At 65.3% G+C, this 19,945-nt stretch overlaps 1 protein-coding gene across 2 annotated transcripts in view; it reads left to right on the plus strand.

Moving 5' to 3' along the window:
- The first annotated feature begins 279 nt into the window (after nucleotides 1-279).
- Nucleotides 280-19,945, plus strand: part of WNT7B (Wnt family member 7B) — a 54,283-nt gene continuing 34,617 nt past the window's right edge. The window contains exon 1 of one of the 2 annotated variants that reach the window (XM_043882271.1): nucleotides 280-750. In XM_043882271.1, coding sequence (XP_043738206.1) covers nucleotides 680-750 — 71 coding nt within the window. In that variant the 5' untranslated portion in view covers nucleotides 280-679. Of the gene's footprint in view, nucleotides 751-4,526; nucleotides 4,994-19,945 lie in introns of those variants that run through there. The other variant, XM_043882270.1, reaches the window with a different exon arrangement.

Raw genomic sequence — 19,945 nt, forward strand, 5'->3', positions numbered from 1 at the left:
CTTCGGGGCCGCGCCCTCCCCGGCTCACCCCCCCTCCCCGCGCTCCCAACCCCCTTCTTCCCTCCCAGTCTGGGCTTGGCGATCGGAAGGGAGCCGGCTTGGGGAGGGGGTTCCGGGGGAGAGATGCGTTCGTGTGTCACGGGGGAGGGAGGAGAAAAGGGAGGGGAGAGGCCGGGAGCGAGGGAGAGAGAGCGCGCGGCGAGCGAGGAGGGCGGGCGGGAGGCGGGTCCTCCTACCTGGGGCGCGCTCGCTCGCTCGCAGCTCGCTCGCCGGGGCCGCGAGTCACCTGGGGAGGCCGACAAGTGCGGACACATTGGCCGCCGCGGCGCTCGGCGAGGCGCGCACGGCCCCAGGCTGCTGCGCCCAGCGGAGGCAGCACCCGCCCGCCCGCCGCGCTCGGGCCCCGGCCCCCGCCGGCGCTCCCGGGGCCCCGCGGTCACTCAGCCCGGCTCCGAGCTTGCAGCCCCCGGCCCAGGTCACTCCCCCAGGCGCACGCGGCGGCGGCCCGGGCTCACCATGGTGGCAGCGCGCGCCCAGTGCCCGCGCGTCGCCGGCCGCCGGAGCCGCAGCGCCGGCTGAGCGCTGTCCACCGAAGCCCCCCGCTCCTGCCCGTCCCTCGCCCGGCCCGCGCGTCCCCTCCGGCCGCCGCGGTCTATGGCGCAGCCCCCCTCCCTGGATCATGCACAGAAACTTTCGCAAGTGGATTTTCTACGTGTTTCTCTGCTTTGGCGTTCTCTACGTGAAGCTCGGGTGAGTAGCCCTGTGGGCAGGGGCGGGCACCCAGAATGGGAGCAGCCGGTGGGAGCCGCCTCCAGGGGCTCCCCGCGGGGACCGGAGAGGGGGGTCGGGCAGCTCTCGGGGATCCCGGGCTGGCCTGCGTGTTGAACTCGCTGCCCGGCCCGGCGGAGACGCCGCTGAGCCCCTTGAGCGGCGGGTACTCGCGAGGGGCGCCCTGCCCAGGGCTGGGGCAGGGAGAGCCGGACGCGCGGGCGGCCAGGCTCGCGGGTAGCGGCGAGCGTGCCCGGCGCGTACTTTCACCTGTTTGGGCTCCAGGCCCCGGGGGTGGGACGCGCCTTCCCTCCCCCGGGCTGCGCTGGGCGCGGAGCCCGGGCCGAGCGCTCGCCGCCCGGAGGGCGCGCCGGGGCGGGGGCGGGGGGCTTCGGGCGGCCGAGGGCCCCGAGCGGGCGGGGGGCGCACCCCCCAGGAGCGAGCGCGCAGGCCTGGGCCCCCGCCGCAGCACTTCGTCTCTATCCATCACCCGGACGTGTTGAAATTACCTTGACAACTCGTCGGGCTGGCTCGGAACGGGCCGCGCGGGCGGCCGGGCCGCCTCGGGCTCCGTCCGGGCCCCGCCCGCCCCGGGCCCTCGGCCGGGCCCCCTCTTGCCGCGCTCCCCCTCGCGCGGCCCGGCGGGCGGGCGGGCGGGCGCCCGGCGGGCCGCGCTCGCTGCAGTAGCTGCTCCGAGTCGTATTTCCACATTCCTGAAGCCAGCCGAGTCCTTACCTGTTGAGCTGCGATCTCCTTTAGACAGAATCTGTCTCGGCCTCGCTCGGAGTCGGGGGCGGGGTGGGGGGCGCGCAGGATGACCGTGACGGGGGTGCGGTGTACCTCCATCGCCCCGACGCGCGCTGCGAGCCTACTGTGCGCCGCCAACGGTGGGAGGGCAGGCCGGTGCCGGCGGCGGGCAGAGCCAGTGAACAGCCCCGAGGGAGGGCCGGCCGAGCCGCGGCCTCCCAGGCGGAGAGGTAGAAGCAGATCTACGCCCCTCGGTCCGTCGTCTCCTCTGCCATTTTACAGATGGTGAAACTGAGGCCCGGGGCCGGTAGGGACCGAGGCCAGTGGCCACAGAGGCAGCCTGGAAGCGCCCTGTCCCAGCCTCAGCTCTGCAGGCCTGGGCGGGCGTGTCTGCGGCTGCTGGTGGCTCTGTTTATTGTGGGTCTGTGTGCAGGCTGTGTCCCTGGGTGTTTGTTTATGGGTGGTGAGCGCTCAGTGCGCTGAGTGTACTGGGGGTGGGGGCGGGGAGGAGGCACTGTTTTCCTGACCCTCCCGGGAGGTAGCACCTGGGATTACCCTTCCTGTGCCCCATAAAGTAATAGGCAACCCCCGCGGGTCCTGCCTTCTGCTACCTGATCCTCAGCACCCAGGCCTTGTGCCAGACCTTTGCTCTTCTCATTGTAAGGACTGGGAAACGATGCAGCAAGGGAGGCCAAGCCACTGTCCTCAAGGGTGAGAGGCAGAGCTGGGCCAGGCACCACGACCGTGTCCCTAACACCCACTCCTCAGCGGGGGTCATCTGAAAGCACCCCTCCCCCAGCTGCGGGAAGAGCTCTATGAACCCACCACCACCTCCCCAGCCCGGGACAGTGGAAGGAGCTGAAGGGGATGCCCAGCCTGAGCTCCCAGAGCTGGGGCCAGGGTCCCCCGACCCCCAGTCCTTCCTGAGTCCCCCTCTCCCCTCTGGCAATGGGACTGAAGCTCTGGCTGCCCTGGGTAGGATGGCAGCTGGTGTCCGTGCAGAGAACCCAGGGAGTGAGACCAGTCAGTGCGCCCAGGCACCCGTGCCAACCTCCCTGGGAGCGCGTGAGACAGCCGGGCAGTGGCCCCAGCTCTATCCTCCGCCCGCACCAAGGAGCCCTGGAGGGTGAACTCCTCCCCCTTGGCGTGCCCCGTAAAACATACACTCACCCATCCTGGGAGGGGCGAGAAGACCCGGTCTGCATACACCCCTGTGGAAGCACATCCAGGAAGCCAGAGTCACCCTGGGGTCCGCCAGGGGGAGGGGACTCAGCCCTGGCCCCCATGGCATCGATGGAGCACCTGTTGGAGCGGGAGGGGGCTGCACGAGATGGGGAGGAGGGCAGCTGGGCTAGATGTGGCCTACGGGGCTCGAGGCCCTGAAGCCTGGTGCCCAAGGAAAGGTCTGGGGCTCCACCCCCAGCACACCTCACTGGGTGGCTTTGGGCAGGCTATTTCACCTGCCAGCTCACCTTCCCTCATCTGAAGCTTGGGGTAACACTTGCACCTCCTGCCCTGGGTGCTCGGAAGGTCAGTCCCCGGGATGGGGGGGCTTCGCTCTAGGGGTGGAGGAGGTCCCAGTCAAGTCAACCCTTTCTTGTTGTTAATGACATCACAGTAGGCACCCGGGGACTCCTCCAGGACCACAAATCTCAGGAGTGGGGGTTTTAGGGTCACACAAGTTCCAAGTAAACATCTGAGATCGTGTGTATTGGGGGGACTATTCCATGATCACAGCCGCCTCCCCCAGCCTGTACCCCCATGTTTATGAATGTTCAGGGGAGCTTCCCTCACCCCCACCTCGACACGTGTGTGTGCGTGCACACACACACACACACGTGCCCCACGGCCCCGATGCCAGTGCAGACGTGCAGACTTGGGGGAACCCCTGGGCCGGCAGGGGGGGAGCGCTCAGCCCCTGGAATCCTGTTGCTGATCGAGGCCCCACTTGGATTTGGGGCCATTTCAAAACAAATGGCTCTGAGACTGAGCAACCTGCGGGATGCCGCCCGGGAGGAGCGGTCTGGAGTCTGGGCACCCTCTGCCCCCTGGAACTGGGGTCGTGAAGTCCCAGGAGCGACCTTGCTTCCTGCCTTCCCCCTGCTCTTGGGGTTCAGGAGAGGCAGAAGGGCCCAGAGGGATGGGACCCTCCTCCTGGGTGTTGGGGACAAGTCTCCGTGCCAGCTCTAGAAGCCAGGAAACCCACTCCCTCTGGGACCGCTGGCCCCACTGCACAGGCCCCTCTTTCCTTGTCATTCTCTTTGTGCCTTAACTCCTGCTTAAGGGATCTACACCTCATCGAGAGATTCATATGCAGCCCCAGCTTGGCAGACAATAGGAGATGGGACTCAAAACCATCTTTTTGTTTGGGGCTTTAAAAAACAACCACTGGAAGTTCAGAAAAGTGTGTTCTCCTGGGTTGGCTCCACCCCACACCTGTCCCAACCAACCCCTCAGAGGAGGGCAAAAGAGTGAGGTAGGGGAAGCCAGGGTTGGGGGCTTCTGTGCACTTGTTTGGGGCTGTTTCCATTGTCAGGCTTTCCAAAGAGGTTGGGAGGCCGGAGCCTGCAGAGATACCGGTGCGCTGGTGCACAGGTGAGCCCTACCACGCTGGGCCCGGTCGGCCATGGCAGTGAGCGCCTCCGACCCACAGCCAGTCTCCCCAGACCCAGGGGCGCACGCAGGCAGAGGAGCAGCGAACACAGTGCATTTGGGCGCACACACCTGCACCCCCACAGACGCGCCCACGCCGCCGCAGGCACGCACAGGCACGTGCATGCACACAGGCGCACACGGCGCCTCGCACAGCACCCCAGAGCAGCGCACGCCCCCGCGCGGTTGGCCCGCCGTGCCTGCCCCCCGGGTGCGCCCTCCAGAGCGGACCCGAGCGGTGGGGCTCGCCGAAGTCGGTGGGGGAGCTGTCCGAGCCAGGGCGGTTTGGGCAAGCCCTGGAGGCGGCACCCGCTACACGCTTCGGTCAGCCTCCCCTTTAAAAAAACCCGCCCGCGGAGGAGGCGGATGTAGGGGTGGCCCGTCCAATGGCAGCTGGGCGCCTCAGGAGACTTGAAGACGTGAGGCTGAGCGAGCGACAGAGCTGGTTCCGACCGATCGACGGACTGAGGGCCGGACGGCGGCCGAGGCGCACCCGCCACCCGCGGCCCGCGCCCCCACCGGGCCCTCCAGCCTCAGCGCGCGCCGCAGCCCCAGCCCCGGCGAGATGCGAGGCCCTGGAGGCGGGGCACGGGCGACGGCTGCGCCGGGGCCCGCGCGGTCGGGTCCCTAGCGCCCCGTCCCGCCGCCCTGCCTTGGGGAGGGCCCCGGAGACCCCGGCCCCAGCCGGCCCCCGCGCTCTGCCCGCGGGGCCTGCGCGGCCCCGCCGGGAGCGCCGGCCCACCATGCTGCTGCTGTCGCCGCGCAGCGCGCTGCTCTCCGTGTACTGCCCGCAGCTCTTTCTCATCCTGTCCAGCGGTAGCTACCTGTGAGTGCCGCGGGCCGCACGCGGGGCGGGCGGGCGGGGCCCCCTCCTGGGCCTCCGGCTGCGGAGCTGGGCTCGCGGGGAACGCCGCGGTGAGGTCCTGGGGCGGGGCGCCGGGTGCCCGGCACGCGCGGGAGCCGGGATACTTCGGATCTCCTCGCCGGGCTCAGCCACCAAGGTTGAGGAACGGCGGGGGGGGGGGGGGGGGGGGGTGGGGTGGGGGGGGGACTGAAGCAGTGAGAGGTTCTGGCTTTGATGTCAGAGAAAGGGCGGCCCGCTGGAGGCCTGACGGCGCCGGTAGACCGGCTGCGAGCACCGAGCGCGAGGTCTGGAGGGCGCGCGGGCAGCGCCAAGATCCCCGGCGCGTCCCAGCCAATGCCCTGAACCAGGAAGGTCCCCCTCCTAGATAAACCCACGCGGGCCGCACGGCCGTGCCACCCTCGAGAGAGCCGAACGCACACGCCCGCTGCCCCGCGTGCACACTGGCGCACACGTGCCCAGCGCGTCTCACCAGACAGCACCCAGGCTGTCCCCCGAGTTTGCCGAGGTTTCGCGCGGCTTCGTGCCGCGCCGAGCGGCCGGACCCTCAGCGGGGGCGAGGCGGGGCGCGCAGTGCCCGCGTGCGCCCGGCTGTCCCGGGCAAGGCATCGCGAGGCGCGTGGGCCCGCGTGCGCGTCGGCCCGGGCAGCGCCCGCCGGGCTCGGGGAGGCTCCGGGCAGGGCCCGACCGGGCCCAGGGAGCGGAGGGGCGCGTCGGCGCAGCGGTGGCTTCGCCGGATTCCCTAATGGGACGCATATGCCCTGGCCTCCGATTTAAAAAAGACGTTTGATTTATGGAACCGCCGTTTGGGGGAACTGAAGCTGGATGCTACTGATTAAACCTCAGGGCCAGTGCTGCCTCCCCTCCCCCTCCCGCTCCTTTACACGCGGGCCACGTCCGGGGTCGCCTAACGCGGCCGGAGGGGGCAGCCGCTGCCTCCCGGCTCCGTGTGCCGCCCCCGCCCCCCGCGCGGCCGCAGTCCTAATAAATCGCCGCGCCCCCACCCCCTTTTAATAGAGACGCAGCCAATTTCTCCTCCAGCTCCTAGGAAATTACTATCCTACCAGTTTTCCTTCTATAAATAGTCGCGCATCTTGAAACAAAAGTTCGCAACCGCAGCCAGATGCTGCGAGGCCCGCGGTTTCCCGGGCTGTGGGACATAATTACAAGGTCCCGGCGCAGAGAGCGCTCCAGGCCCGGCGGGCAGCCCCGGCTGGCTGCGGAGGCATCGCCTGGAGCGGGGAGGGGGGCAGGCCGCCCTGGGCAGGGCGCAGAGCCGGGAGGGGACCTCCTGATCGTCGGGGACTTAGGCTAGCAAAGTGCCAGGCTAGAGTCCTGCTTCTGTCGTCCCTCCGGGGATAGGGGTGAGCTCGGGGAGGTGTTGAAATCTCAAGCCCTAGTTCTCAGAGGTGGGAGGTGGAGACGGCTCCTGCTCCCCAGAACCCCCGGCGTGTCTGTCTTAAGCCTTGCTGGAGAATCAGCAGCTACTCTGCTTAACAGATCACTTTCGGGGCCAGCTGGCTGAGGTCTGGCATTGATGGGGCGGTGGTGTCCAGGGATGGGAAACCAGGAGTCCTCCCAGGGTGGTTTGGAGCAAGAAGCTGGGGCGGGGGGCTCATCCCCGGTCTCAGGAGCTGATGAGAGTGGGGTGCCCAGGCTGCAGCTGAGGGGCTCAGGGGCAGGTGGTGGCCAGTGTACCTCCACGGACCTGGAGTTTTCCACTGGGGTTGGCACCCCAGATCCAGGCCTGCAGTGACGACCATCTGTGCCCACAGAGGCTCGCTCCACACACTTCAGAGTGTGCGCTGCCAGCTTTGTTGGCAGAAATTCTCCTCTGGCGACAGCTTTCCGGAACGTTCCTGGGCCAGTGCTGGGGGTCTGGGGTGGGTGGTGGTGGGGAGGGCAGTCAGACAGACTCTGCCCCCTGCCCTGCCTTCAGCACCCCCGCCCCAGTGGGGTGCTGGTCTTCAGCCCTGGGGGTGGGGGGGTGCAGAAGCAGAAAGGGTTCCCAAGAGTGAGCGAGGGAGGCCCCCGCATCTCTGGGGTTTCCCCACCTGCTGGTGGGCACAGGGCTGACTTGGGTTAGGGTTAGGGGTGTGAGACGCCATGGGGTGGGAGCAGGGCCTCAGTAATGCAAACGAAGGTGAGTGTGTGAGAAGATCCTGCGGGGTGTCTACGCCCTGGCCTGAATGCAGATGAGGCGGCAGGTGAGGCGCAGCGATGCAAAGTCCTTCCATCAGCGTTGAGGGTCAGCAGTAAGTTAGCGCTGTGGGATCCGCAGATGCCAGGGGCAGGAGGGGCCCTGGGCAGAGGCGTCTTTCTGCTCCAGAGAACTTTCCAGAAGGCATCCATGGCTGGGATCACAAGCACTGGCGGACAATTGATCCTACCCCTTTCATCTGGGCTGCTCTCCCAGCTCCCCGTCCCGGGCTGTGGTCCGCGCACAGCGAATCCCAGACGCATGCCTGGGCCGCTGCCACTGATCTGGTCGGACGGGTGTGCTGGCCTGGAAGAGCCCTGAGCCCCTGCCGGACTCTGAGCTTGGCCAGCCGGCCATCCGGGCAGGGCTGCTCTTCTGTGTCATCAGGACAGGCGCTCTCGGGGCCCGTGGGGGTCCTCAGGGTCTCTGGGAGGGCAGGTGGGAGACCCCAGGCTGAGGGGAGGGCCCGCAGCACCCGGCTGGCTGGTAGGGGGGCCTGGCCAAGGCCTCGTGCCAGGGCGAGGCTGGCCCGCCGTCCCAGGCAGGTCCCTTCCGGCCTCGGCCTCCTGCTCCCAGATGCGGGGGTTGGCTGCAGCGATCCCCCCCAGACCTTCCGGGAGGAGTTTCTCATGGTGACCGCCCGCTCTGGGGAGCCGGGTGAGTCACGGTGACGGGGCAGTTACTCACCGACCACCTGGCTGTGGGGGGTGAGGGGCGCTCTCCACTGCCTTGCCAAGCTGGCCTCTTCCCGGCTCTGCCGCTGTGGCTTTCCTGGTGGTGCCAACCGCAGACCCAGAGGCCCCGTGGGCATGACCCTGGGGGGTGGGGGTTGCTGAATCAGGCCCACTCCCAGGGCATCACCAGCCCAGGCAGGGGCAGAAGAGGGCCACAGGGTCAGGAGGAGAAGCTCCCAGCCTGGGAGACCGTGTCTGTCCAGGTGCGGGCGGGACGCTGCTGGCTGGCCTCTGGGCCCCAGTCTGCGTGTCGTCATCAGGCGCCTCGCAGGCTCAGGTCAGGCCCACACGCCACTGGAATTCAAGAGTGCCTGTGACTCTGGAGAGGGGTGTGCACGCAGGCGGTGGGAGCCGGGGGTCTCAACAAAATCTCAGCCCCCAAGGGACCCCAGCTCAAGATACCCAAATAGAGGCGTTTTGATCGCAGAGAACTTCGAGACACCGAAGTGTGAGGCCCCGCAGCCACTACAGGGGGAGCATGCACCTGGACGTGGCTCCTCCGACCCCCGGTGTGCGGGGTGGAGGGCCGACGGGGAAGGTGGGTTCCCACAAGCTTCCTCCTGGGGCCGCGTTAGGCCCTGCAGCAGTGTACTGAGGCCCGCAGGAGAAGGGCCCATTTTCTGACTAGCTGTCCCTGTTGGTCCTTGTGAGACCAAGGGCCTGATGGTGACCCGGATACCGGGCTCACAGCTCCCGTATTGCCTGGGTGCATCTCATAACCTCAGCTGTGTCCAGAGGAACATTAACTCAGACGGGTGTGAGAATTAAACAAGCAAATGCAGGGATGTACTCAGCTGGGTATCTGGTATATAGTAAGTGCTCAGAAGATGGGGTCATTTGCATTTATTAGGAGCAGGGAGGCTCCCCATGACAGAGGGGAGCCCTGCGGCTGTAGTTGTTCAGGAGGGAGGAATGAACTCTCTAGGGTATCTCGGAGGGCTTCCCGAGGAGGTGACATGTAGACAGGGTTTTGAGGGATCAATAGGAGTTGCCGGGACTAAACAGGAGCATGAGAGAGACTCCCAGAAGAAGGAATAATACTCACTGTCAAACACATTCACCCTGGGTTTCTCTCCAGGGAGCCTCACAGCGTCCTCCTGAGGTGGGAAGACATGAATGCCAGGGTCCAGTAGAGAGACCCTTTGCTGAGGTCACCCAGGCCCCGGGATGACAGCCCTGCCAGCTCTGGTCCAACAGGGAGAGGAGCCCGGCGGCTCTGGGGCCCCGGGGTGAGGCGCTGCTGGGCGTGCGCTGGAGCAGTGGGGGTGGGGGATGGAGGTCCTAACTGCGGAGAGGCAGGTGCCTGGTCAGCTCAGGACTGGGGTACCCAGAACAGGCTGTCCCATGCGGCCTGCGGGCAGCCCCTAACCTCACGGGGCCCTGCTCCTCCAGGGGCCGATAGCAGGGCTTCAGCTGGTTCTTGAGGCCTCCACGTTGTGGGGCCCTGGGTCCAGCTCAGATAGGGCTCTGCTCCCCCCCAACTCCCCAGCAAGGGGACGGGAGCCCGGCGCCCTCCCTTGTCAGATGAAACCCGGGCCCAGGGCTCCCTCAGCACGATGAAAGGGTCATTGTGTGGTGCGGGCCGCCCGCTGGCCAAGGACAAAACCACCATTTGTCCTCCTTCCCTGGCTCGGGGTGGGGGCCTCCCCTCAGGCTGACCGGCGGGAGAGGGGGGTGGGCACAGGTGCGCGCACTCTTCCCTTTCCCCATCTTCCCCGTCTCCCTCACGGAGGAGCCGCTGCCCTTGCCCAGGCACCCCCCTCCCAGTCCTGCCTCCCAGGCAGGGCATCCACACCTTCTGGGCCAGCCCCATGGTTGGCAGGGAGGCAGTGAGCTCTCTGGCCTGGAGGCATACAAGCAGATGCAGGAGGGATGCTCAGGGATGACGGGGAGAGGCCTCGCCTGGAAGGAAGCCCACACTCGTGGTCCTCTGTGCGAGGCAGCCACGTGGCGTAGACGCCCTGCTCCGTGGACGGGCTGCTGAGGCCCCCGGCAGGTCATCCCGCAGCCTCAGCAGCGGAGCTCTGAGTGAGGCCTGGCACCCTGCCCACCGAAGCCTCGCCCAGCCCTGGGCTGGAGCAGGTGTCCTCTGAGGCCAGAAGGGCTCGGTCTGAGGCTGTGAGTGGAAGACACTGCAGTTCTGCAGTGGCCGCTGCAGCCACAGACCCTCAAGCCTGGCAGCTGCCTGGAGCAGGCCCCGGGGGGACGTGGCCCTGCCCGGCAAGCGGCTCCCCAGCTTCAGCAGGAGGAGCCCAAGTCAGCAGTCCTGGCGGTCCCAGCCCAGTGACACCTGTGGGCTTTCATCCCTTCCTGGAACCACTTACCAAGGCCACCCCTGCTCCCGACCCTTCCCCATGTGCCTCCTGGGCCAGAGGTATTCCTCGTGCTGGAAAGCCCCAGTGCCAGGCCCCACTGGAGCTGTGAAGGGGCCAAACCCTGGCAGGAGTCTGGCTGGGGCCTGGGTTCACCCTCCCATAGCACCTGCCAAGGCTCCCAAGGGATCTGGAGCCGGGACTTAGGCCCTCAGTGAACCAAGCTGCAAAACAGATGAAAAATGCTTTTGAATAGGAGTTCCTTCACTACCTGCTCTGTGGGCCCCTGATGGGGACCAGCGCTTTGCATTCCGCCTCTGTGGGACCAGGGCTCCTTGGAAAGGCTCACTCTCACATCTGGGGTCTGCTCTGAATCTGTTCCCTCCTGGCCTGCCAGAAAGGGGAGCTAGGAAAGGACCCCCCCCCCCCCCCCAACTTGGGAGAAACCTGAAGGTCAGAACACGGAGTAACTATCTAGGTCATGTTCAGTGGGGCTGAGCCCAGACTGAAGCTGAATCTGCTTGACTCTTGAGATTCCCTGGTATCTCAGCTGGTACAGAACCTGGCCGCCAATGCAGGAGAGGCAAGAGACCCCGGTTCAATCCCTGGGTTGGGAAGAATCCTTGGAGAAGGAAATGGCAACCCACTCCAGTATTCTTGCCTGGAAAATCCCCATGGGCTGCAGCCCGTGGGATTACAAAGAGCCAGACACGACTGAGCGCACACACACACTCTGCCTGACCCTTAGGTTCTGTGCTGCCTCTCAAGGGGTCCCGCTGATGGAGGCTTCCTGCCTGCAACAAATTCCCCTGCTTTCTAATTCGCTGCCTGTAACCTCACATGGGTGGAGAAACCAACTAACCCAGCTGGTTAGCACTGTCTGCTGACCAGGAGTTCTGTGGCTCCGAGTGAGGGCTGCCTCCACGTTCAGATTTGGGGCCAGCAGGGCCGCTTTCCCAGAGGGTGCAGGGAGCCAAGAAGGCCTCAGTTTCCTGCCCTGGGTCTCTCCCTGCCTTGGGCCCCAAGCTTTCTCCTCTGAGACCAGCTTGAGCAGAGAGGAGGTGGCCCTAGCTCGCCAGCTTGTGACCTCTGTGGGGTCAGCATGTGTACGGTGCCCTGTGCCATGGACTTGAGCAGCCTTGTGGGCAACCCTGCCCCTTTCTGGGCTTCAGTTTCTCCCTCCAGGTGATGGGCCTAGATGCTCAGGGACCCCTTCTCGGCCTCCAGCCCTCCCGCCATCAGCTGGCGGGCTCCCCAGCATTCCGAGCTCATCTCCACACCAGCGATGCCCACTCAGCCTCTGTGTCAGGGGGACACGACTAGCCGTGCTGTTGCTGTTTGTTTGCTCAGTTCTGTCCGACCTTTTGTGACCCCACGGACTGCAGCACACCAGGCCTCCCTGTCCTTCACCATCACCTGGAGCTTGCTCAAACTCACGTCCGTTGAGTCGATGATGCCATTCAGCCATCTCATCCTCTGTCGTCCCCTTCTCCTCCTGCCTTCATTCTTTCCCAGCATCAGGGTCTTTCCCAATGAGTCAGCTCTTCACAGCATGTGGCCAAAGTATTGGAGTTTCAGCTTCAGCATCAGTCCTTCCAATGAACACCCAGGACTGATTTCCTTTAGGATGGACTGGTTGGATCTCCTTGCTGTCCAAGGGACTCTCGAGAGTCTTCTCCAACACCACAGTTCAAAAGGATCAATTCTTCAGCACTCAACCTTCTTTATGGTCCAACGTTCACATCCATACATGACCACTAGAAAAACCATAGCTTTGACTATACTGGTCATGTGTGCAGCGGTAACTGGGAAGCCCCCTTCCTTCTGCATCACTGGGCCACGCCCTGTGGTACCCACAGCAGGAGCCCTAATCCATCAACAGTGAAGGTAGAGCAGAAGGTGACCTCTGACCTGGGTCCTGGAGAATGTGCCGGAGAAGAGAATGGTGTCTGTGGCAGCGCGATGACCGGGAGAGGAGGGTGGGGTGGACGGGGAGGAGGTGGCCCTGGCTAGAGTTGGGTGGGGCAGTGGGGGGCGAGGGCTGCGTGGAGGCAGGGCGGGGGCCCCAGGCCTAGGGAGCCGCAGGGCAGGGGTGAACGGCTTCCTTCCTAAGGGAAGACCCTGGGTGCAGAGTGACCAGTAGGGGAGGGTTGGAGGCTGGTCCGGCCAGCATCAGAGGGAGGGCTGCCCGGGGACGGCAGATCAGCAGGGCTCCTGGGCGGCCGAGTGTGGGAGGGAAGCCCTGTCAGCACCCAAGCTCCGAGAGGCCAGGCCTGTGGTTGTGGGATTGACCGCTGCTCCCCCAGCGCCCAGCGTGGTGCTCGGTTCTCAGCTGCTTCCCAGTACACACAGGTCGGCTGGTCTGATGGCGGCTTGCGTGTCGGGGGTCCAGCAAGGTCAGGACCCCCTGCCCAGTGCGGGCAGAGGCCTCCCGGCCCCAGGTGTGTTGGCACCGGGGGGCTGGATGACAGCCAGGTTCCCCAGACCCCCATCTTCCCAGGGTGACTGGCAAGAGAGTGGGAGTCTCCAGGGGCTGCTGACACCCCCTCTGGAAGCAGCCAGATCCATCCCCTCCCTGCACCCATCCTCCCAGGCCTGTCCTGCGTACCCTGTCCCCAGCGGCCCCGGACAGCCCTGTGGCAGGCAGCCCCCATGAACCAGGCCCCGGGCCCCGCCCGGCAGGGTCCCCGCCTCTCATGGTGCTGCCGCCCCCGGGGGCTGGAGCTCAGGGTCCTGCCTGCCCAGGTTCCCACGGTGACCCTCCTGAGCCTCGGGTCCAAGGACTGGGCTGGGATGGCAGTGGCCTGGGGGTGCCCCAGGTCGTGTGCCCAGGGGTTGGCCAGGCCAGGAGCCCAGGGCTGGCGGTGAAGCTGGTGTCACAGCTTGTCAGCTACCTGGGGCTTGGCCACTTCCCCTGTTCCCAGGGGTTCAGAGCACACAGGGACTCTGGGTTCATCTCCCAGGGGACAGGGGGCCCCGAGGACAGCGGCCTGGAGATGCCGGCTCAGTGTGGTCAGGCAGGGCTTCATTCCTGGCCGCAGCTCCCCGGGGGGCTGTGTAAGGGACCAGACCCTCCCCGCCACCTCCCCTGCTCCTTGATTTCCTTCCGCCTGGCTCCAGGAGCAGGCAGGGGCTGAGGGCTGATGACTCCAGTGGCTGGGGGAGTCCCCCTGGACGTCTGGCTTCTGCCCCAGGAGTGGGCACAGGAGGGCAGGCTCTGGCTGATCCCTCCCGGGGCCACCCTGTGGTAGTTGCTCAGATTGGCAACTTCTGAGGGGGGGCGGTGGGGGGCGGGCAGGGGATGGCAGGAGCCGAAGGATGCTGAAGGGACGGACAGGGCCTGGGACTGAGCCAGAAGTGGGGAGACAGGCTGCAGAGCCCGCTGTTGGCTCTGAGACCAAACCCCCGCCAGGTGGCTGGGCGGCTGGGGCCAAGGTCCTGCCCCTTCTTCAACCCGGGGCGGGCTGCCGGAGACAGGGCCAGTGCTCAGGGCCTGGGCCGCCTGGGCCAAGCCCTGGGGAGCCCTGAGCTCAGGGAGGTGTCCTGAGGGGGCTGGCCCCAGGAAGCTGTTCCAGTCATTACAGCCAGGCTGCTGGGGTCGGAGCGGGTGGTGGAGGGGCTGCTCCTGGGAGGTCCTTGGCTGGAGAGGCCCCGGTGGCCCAGGACTGCTTGGTGGGAGCAGTCCAGAACAGAGGGCTGCTTTAAAGAGATGGGGGTGGCGAGGGTGCTGTGCAGCGGCGCCTGGCCCAGAGCAGGTGCCCAGCTTTGGGGAGAGCAGACCGGAGCGCAGGAGAGCCTGGGCGGGTGGGGCTCGCTGAGGCTCACCGTCACTCGGAGATGCCGAGCGGCCAAGGCAGGCCCCCGCCCGCAGCTGCTCCTGGAAGAGGGACCCTCCGGGGTGCCGGCCTGAGGCTCGGTGCCCGGGGTGGGGACTGGACCTCGCTGTCTGCCCCAAGGGGATGGCTCATTGCCCACTGTCTGACGGGAGTGAGCCCCCCAGACCTGCTGCTCAGACCGTGTCCAGGGTGGTCAGGAAGGCCGCGGCGCTGGCCCAGCCACTAGGCGCCCAGACTCCCAGCCTGGCCATGGGCCGGCTGGGCCTGCCAGCTTCCTCCCACCTGTTCCGCCCACCTGTCCGTCCATCCGTCTGTCCTGAGGTTTCAGACTGCCTCCTGGTCACCTAGGCCTGCAGGCGCCCCCGCAACCAACAGATCTGGGGCATCAGGGCCTCATACCTGCTCAGGCCTCAGCTCACCGTGGGGCCTCAGGTGCCCGGGCACCTCTAGGCATCAACATCCCCACCTGTACTTCAGAGAGTGAGGAGAAAGGTCAGGGCTCAGGCCTGGGGAAGGTCTGGGCACAGCAGAGGGTGCAGGAAGCATGGCCGTGGCCTGGGCAGACAGGAGCTGCTGAATTGTAGCCCCTCCTCAGGACGTAAGGCCTCCTCAGGAGCCTGGCCTCGATGCACCCATGTTGGGCAGAGGAGGGGAGAACGGAGGAGAGACCCAGGTGGGCTTCTTGGAGGAGAGGGCGTCAAGCTGGGCCTTGAATCTTGCCTGCCTGCTGGAGGAGACAGGGTGGCTGGGAAGGGGAATTGCTGGCACAATGTGGCCAGAACCCAGGAGTGTTGTGAAGGGCCTACACGCCCAGCAGAGGTCTGGACGTTTCTGAGGTCAGAGGTCAATGTCCTGAGTGACTGGGTGAGGTTTGGACTTCACAGATTTGGCTGACATGGGGGCTGGATAGATCCTCCAGCTCCCTGGGCCAGGGAGGGTCTGGGAGGGCGTGGGCTGTGCATGTCCGCCTCTGGGGGCTGTAGCCCCTGCCCAGGACCCCCTGCCTGCCACCTGCTCTCGCTCAGGCCACCCAGTTCCTCTCCAGGGTGGGGTCCCTGATGCCAAGCCAGGAATGCCAGCTATGCAGGGAGGGCGGGGGGCCGCCGCCCGCCACGGGCGCGAGGGAGCGGGCGGACGCCGCGCTCTCTTCCCCGGGAACACTGCGGGCAGCGAGCTCAGCGGGGCAGTGGCCTGGAAAGACTGCAGCCCGCGGACCCGGGCACAGGGAGCCAGCCCACAGGAGACCCCTCCTGCTAGCGGGGGCCGTTCCCCACAGGGGACGGATGGCTAAGCTGAGGCTCCCAGGGGCCAGTGAGAGTCAGGGGCTGAGCCGAACCCGAACACAGGATCCCGACCCAGAGAAGGCTCTAGGATCCAGCTGCAGGTACCTAGATGGTTGCCCAGCCCCCCTGTGCAGATGGGACACTGAGGCCTGGGTGTGGTGTGGGGGGCCAGCGGGGACCCCTCCTCCCTGACCCCCACCACGGAGCTCCCCGCAGGGTGTCCTCTCGGAATTGCAGTCTCCCCCTCTGGAAAGGGGGCTGGCAGGGCCCACCCTGAAGAGACCTGCTGCAGATGGCGTGGGACACAGGGGAGGAGGCTGCTCGGGAAGGGCGGTCTTTTTGTCCTGTGGCCCCCTCCTCCCTTCTGGTGCAGGCCCTTTGACTGGGCAGGTGAGGGGATGCCTCAGATGGCCAGGCAGACTTCAGTAAAGCCAGCCCTCTGCACATCCCGCCCCCCTGACTGTCCCAGGGGGTTAAAGCACTTCCTGACCCAGTAGAGGAAGAAGCTGTTTGCCAGCAGAGGGCTGACTGTGCCTTACTATCAGATGAGAAAGCTGAGTCTCAGAAGAGCAGCCTTGGGGTGGCCTTCACGAAGTCTGGGGACGTCCCCAAGCCACATGCCTCCCCTCAAGCTGGCCTAGAACCCCAGCAGGGGAAGAAGATGAGCAGATTCAAGGCAGATTCGAGAGTGGGGGCAGGTGGCCTGTGTGCCCCTGGGCCTTTGCACTGGCTGCACCAGCCTCCTAACCTGCTATTCCATTCTCTCCTGATCCATCCGACCAAGGAAGGCTGTGGGGACCCTGCTGGTGCCGAGCTCTGGGGCTGTGATGGGGACCCAGGGGGTCTGCAGAGTGGCCCCTGACCCGGAAGACATTCTTGTCCGCATTTGACAAGCAGGAGCACTGAGGCCACCAGGAGTCCCTTACCCCGACTCTGCCCCTCAGGGCCCTGCTGGGCTCCAGAAATGAGAACCTCTTCCGGCTCATCTGTGGCTGGGAAGTTCTGGGCCAACCCCTGGCCACCTGAGGGAGAGGCTGGCGGGGACGCAGCGGTGGGTGGGCGTGGGGGCCAGGTGCCTCCCTCCCAGGTTATTTGCCCAGTTACTTCCTGGACAAGTGGACCCAGGCTCACCTCCCTGGCTGATCGCAGATAATTAGAACATTCTTCAAATATTTTGCCGGAGGATGCCCGAGAAGGAAGAATTACAAAGCGCCCCGGGCTAGGAGCGTGGGCTGGAGGAGCTCTGGGCTGCTGGGCCCCCCAGGGCCAGGCCAGGGTTGGGGGCCTGGAGGGAGGCGGGATCTGGTTCAGCTCAGCCAGCCTGTCCCTGCCTCCCAGGGTCCTGGGGGCAGGGCTGGGGAAGGGAAGGGGGTCATGTCCAAGGTCTGGCTGGGTGCCAGGCACTGTTGGGGACCCCCTCCCCCAGCTGGCGGTGGTGGATAGACCCTGCCCCACATGGCCTCAGGAAAAGCTGGAGGGGTCAGGCTTAGAGTCTGGCTCTCTTGGGGGGCCAGGGGGGTGGGAAGGCCTCTCGGAGGAGGGTCTCTGAGGTGGGGAGGTCAGTAGGTCTGCGAGAAGGACCCGAGGGTGAAGGTGCAGAGGCAGAACACAGAGCTAGTGACCCGAGTGATAAGGGGTGTGGCAGCCTCATGATTGACAGCACCCAGGGCCAATGAGAAGCCCAGCTCTGGGCTGAGGCCTTGAAGCCACGCCCAACTGATGCTGGGGGCGGGGCATAGGGTCAGGCCAGGGGTGGGATGGGCGTTCCCAGAGGGAAGAGGTGGCCGGCTGGCTGGTGGCCTGCGGGGAAACCCTTTCTTCACTGCTCACCTCCCCAAGACGGGTACATGCTTCCTTCCCAGGGGGAAGGCAGGGGTCAGAGGTCCGCGCCGCCCCCCCCCCCCCCGTGACCCCACCTGGCTCCGGTGGCTCTGGGAGGGGTCGGGGGTGTGGAGGCCCAGCTGGGCTCAGTCATGAGGTCTGGGTTCCGGAAAGTCCTTGGCTCCCAGCCCCCCATGGAGGGCTGCCCCAGTCCTGGGCTCCAGAGCGTTCCCAGGATCCTTTGGTGGGTTCAGGGCAGGCTTAACCCCCAACCCTGGGGTGGGGAGGTAGGCTGCCTCAGGGCCGTGGCTCTGTCCCATGAGGGGGGAGCCGGGGGTCCCTGCCGCAGCGGGCGTTTGCCCTCTGCGGGGGCATCTTTGTCTCAGACTGTGGTTTGCGGGGTCGGGCATCGGGGAATTTGTAGGTGAAGCAGCATGCCAATGTGGAGGTGCCGGGCCCAGCGGCAACATCTGTGGCTGTCTCCTTAAGGCCCTGTGGACAGATCAGATGGCTTGAGGCTTCCTCTGGGCCTGAGAGGCTATTCCGTCACATGGGCCGGGCTGGCAGTGGCACCATCTCTGTCTGGCTTTTTCATCAGGAAGACAGGGATGCCAGTGGATCAGGGCCCAGGGGAGAGCACTTTGGGGTGGCCTCCCCCCATAATCACAGCACCCTGCCCACCTCTGGGGGCTTGCAGTGCTAGACCTCATACGGAGGCGGGCATTGACTCAACAGTGTGTAAAGTGGCAAGATTCTTGTTCAGTCGCTAAGTCAGTCGTGTCTGACTCTGCGACCCCGTGGACGGCAGCACGCCAGACTTCCTTGCCCTTCACTGTCACAAGCTGCTTTCTATCGACCTGGAGGAGTCAAAGAGAAGATGGGGTGCGCCTGGGTCCCTGCCCTGCCGAGGGTATGTCAGCAGCAGTGTCCTGCTCTTTGTGCGAGGGGTGGGGTCCCTGTCCATGGGAGGCCCCGGTGGATGTCCGCACACGTCCTGCTCACTCGCGGGTCCGTCCGGCATCCATGGGGACCACTGAGGCTGGACGGGGCCTGTCAGGCGGGACAGAGCGCACTGTGGGGAGTGAGTCAGCGAGGGGAGGCCGCCGGCGTGGGAAGGGCCGGGGACTTGGACCCCGCTCCCAACCTGGCACAAGTGTGGGGGCCTCCTTCTGCAGCGCCCCCAGTGCAGCCCCTGGGGACCGATGGGGGAGGATGGTTCTCCAGGTGGATAGGTGACCCTCCAACTGTCTTTGAGGGTCAAGGATGAGGCGATGAGGTACCGACAACCTGGGACCAGGCTTCTTCCCTCCCTCCTTCCCTCCCTGAGCTCCTGGGCAGGTGGTTGGACCTTCTGGACCTTTCAGTACTCATTCTGAGGAATAACAACAACGGCTATCACTATTATTGTTATAACACTCGCCTCCCCACTACTCGGGGGACTCTGAGCCAAGTCCCGCACACAGCAGGCTCTCATGCCACCTTGAGTCCAGCAGCAAGAAGGATTTAGTCCAGGGTACTAGCCGCCGGGGCAGGTTTGGAGGGTGTTGTCTCCTGAGCGCAGCAGGGGCATCCTACACAGGGATGGGGAGGGACAGGATGGTTCTAGTCCTGAGCACTGGGGAGACTCTGGCTCCCCCTAGTCGACCCCTCTTGGGTCCTCAGCATCCCTGAGGTTGTTTCGCAAGGACGCTGGTGGAGCCCCAAGGCTGGGCCATGGCAGGAGAGGGGTCTTAGTGGGGCAGCGCTGGGAGGAGGCTGCCCGTCAGCACCAGGCCCGGCTCCTCTGGCAGAGGACAGCTAGTATGTGGGCAGCTCTGCCTCCGGCCCCAGTGCTGCCCAGGCGCATGCCGAGAGCAACAGGCCCTGCCTCATGCACTACCCCCAACTCCAACGAAGGGCTCCCTCCACCCCCAGGGCCCTCAGGGTCCCTGTGCCCACCTTCCTTACTGCCCCCGGAGCTGCTGGGGGAGCCTGCCTCCCTATTCAGGGTTCCCAGAGGACTAGGACCCTGTGGGCACAGGCTGGCCACATCAGTGGACAGAGTCTAGGCAGAGGCAGAGGGTGGTAGGCAGGCAAGCAGGCAGGCAATGGCCGGCCAGAAGCAGAGCCGGGCTGGGGGTGCCCTTTGATCCTGGGGCTTCTGAGCATGGATTTGGGCCGTGTTGTGGCCCAGCTCCGCCTGCAGAAGGGGGCCAGTTCACAGCTGCCCCCGCAAGCCTGTGCTGCAGGAGAGGTGAGCGGCCTTCAAGCACACAGGAATCATCTTTAAGGTTCACGTTTTTAAAAATATTTATATATTTGGCCGTGTTGTGGTCTCAGTTGTGCCAGGATCTTTCGTTGTGAAACAGACTCTTTAGCTGTGGTCTGAGCGCTTAGTTGCTCCGCAGAGTGTAGGATCGTAGTTCCCTGACTGTGGGTTGAATCTGTGCCCCCTGCATTGCGAGGCAGATTCTTAACCACGGGACTGCCAGGGGTGTCGTCTAATACTCACATTTTATTTCTTAAGGGTGTTTTTTTATTTTAGTTTTTGTAAGAAAACTTGGAGTTTCATTCTTGCCTTGTTCTGCCAGCCCAGTAAAGTCTTACGCAGTAAGACCCCTACATACGAAGGAGTTTCATTCTGAGAGTGCATTCTTAAGTCCACAAAGTTGGCCCAGGTACCCAGCTAACACAACTGGCTATATAGTACTGTACTGTAATAGATTTATGATATTTTTCACGTAAACCATA

The sequence above is a fragment of the Cervus elaphus genome, chromosome 22, assembly GCF_910594005.1.
Source record: "Cervus elaphus chromosome 22, mCerEla1.1, whole genome shotgun sequence".
Taxonomy (NCBI): Eukaryota; Metazoa; Chordata; class Mammalia; order Artiodactyla; family Cervidae; genus Cervus; species Cervus elaphus.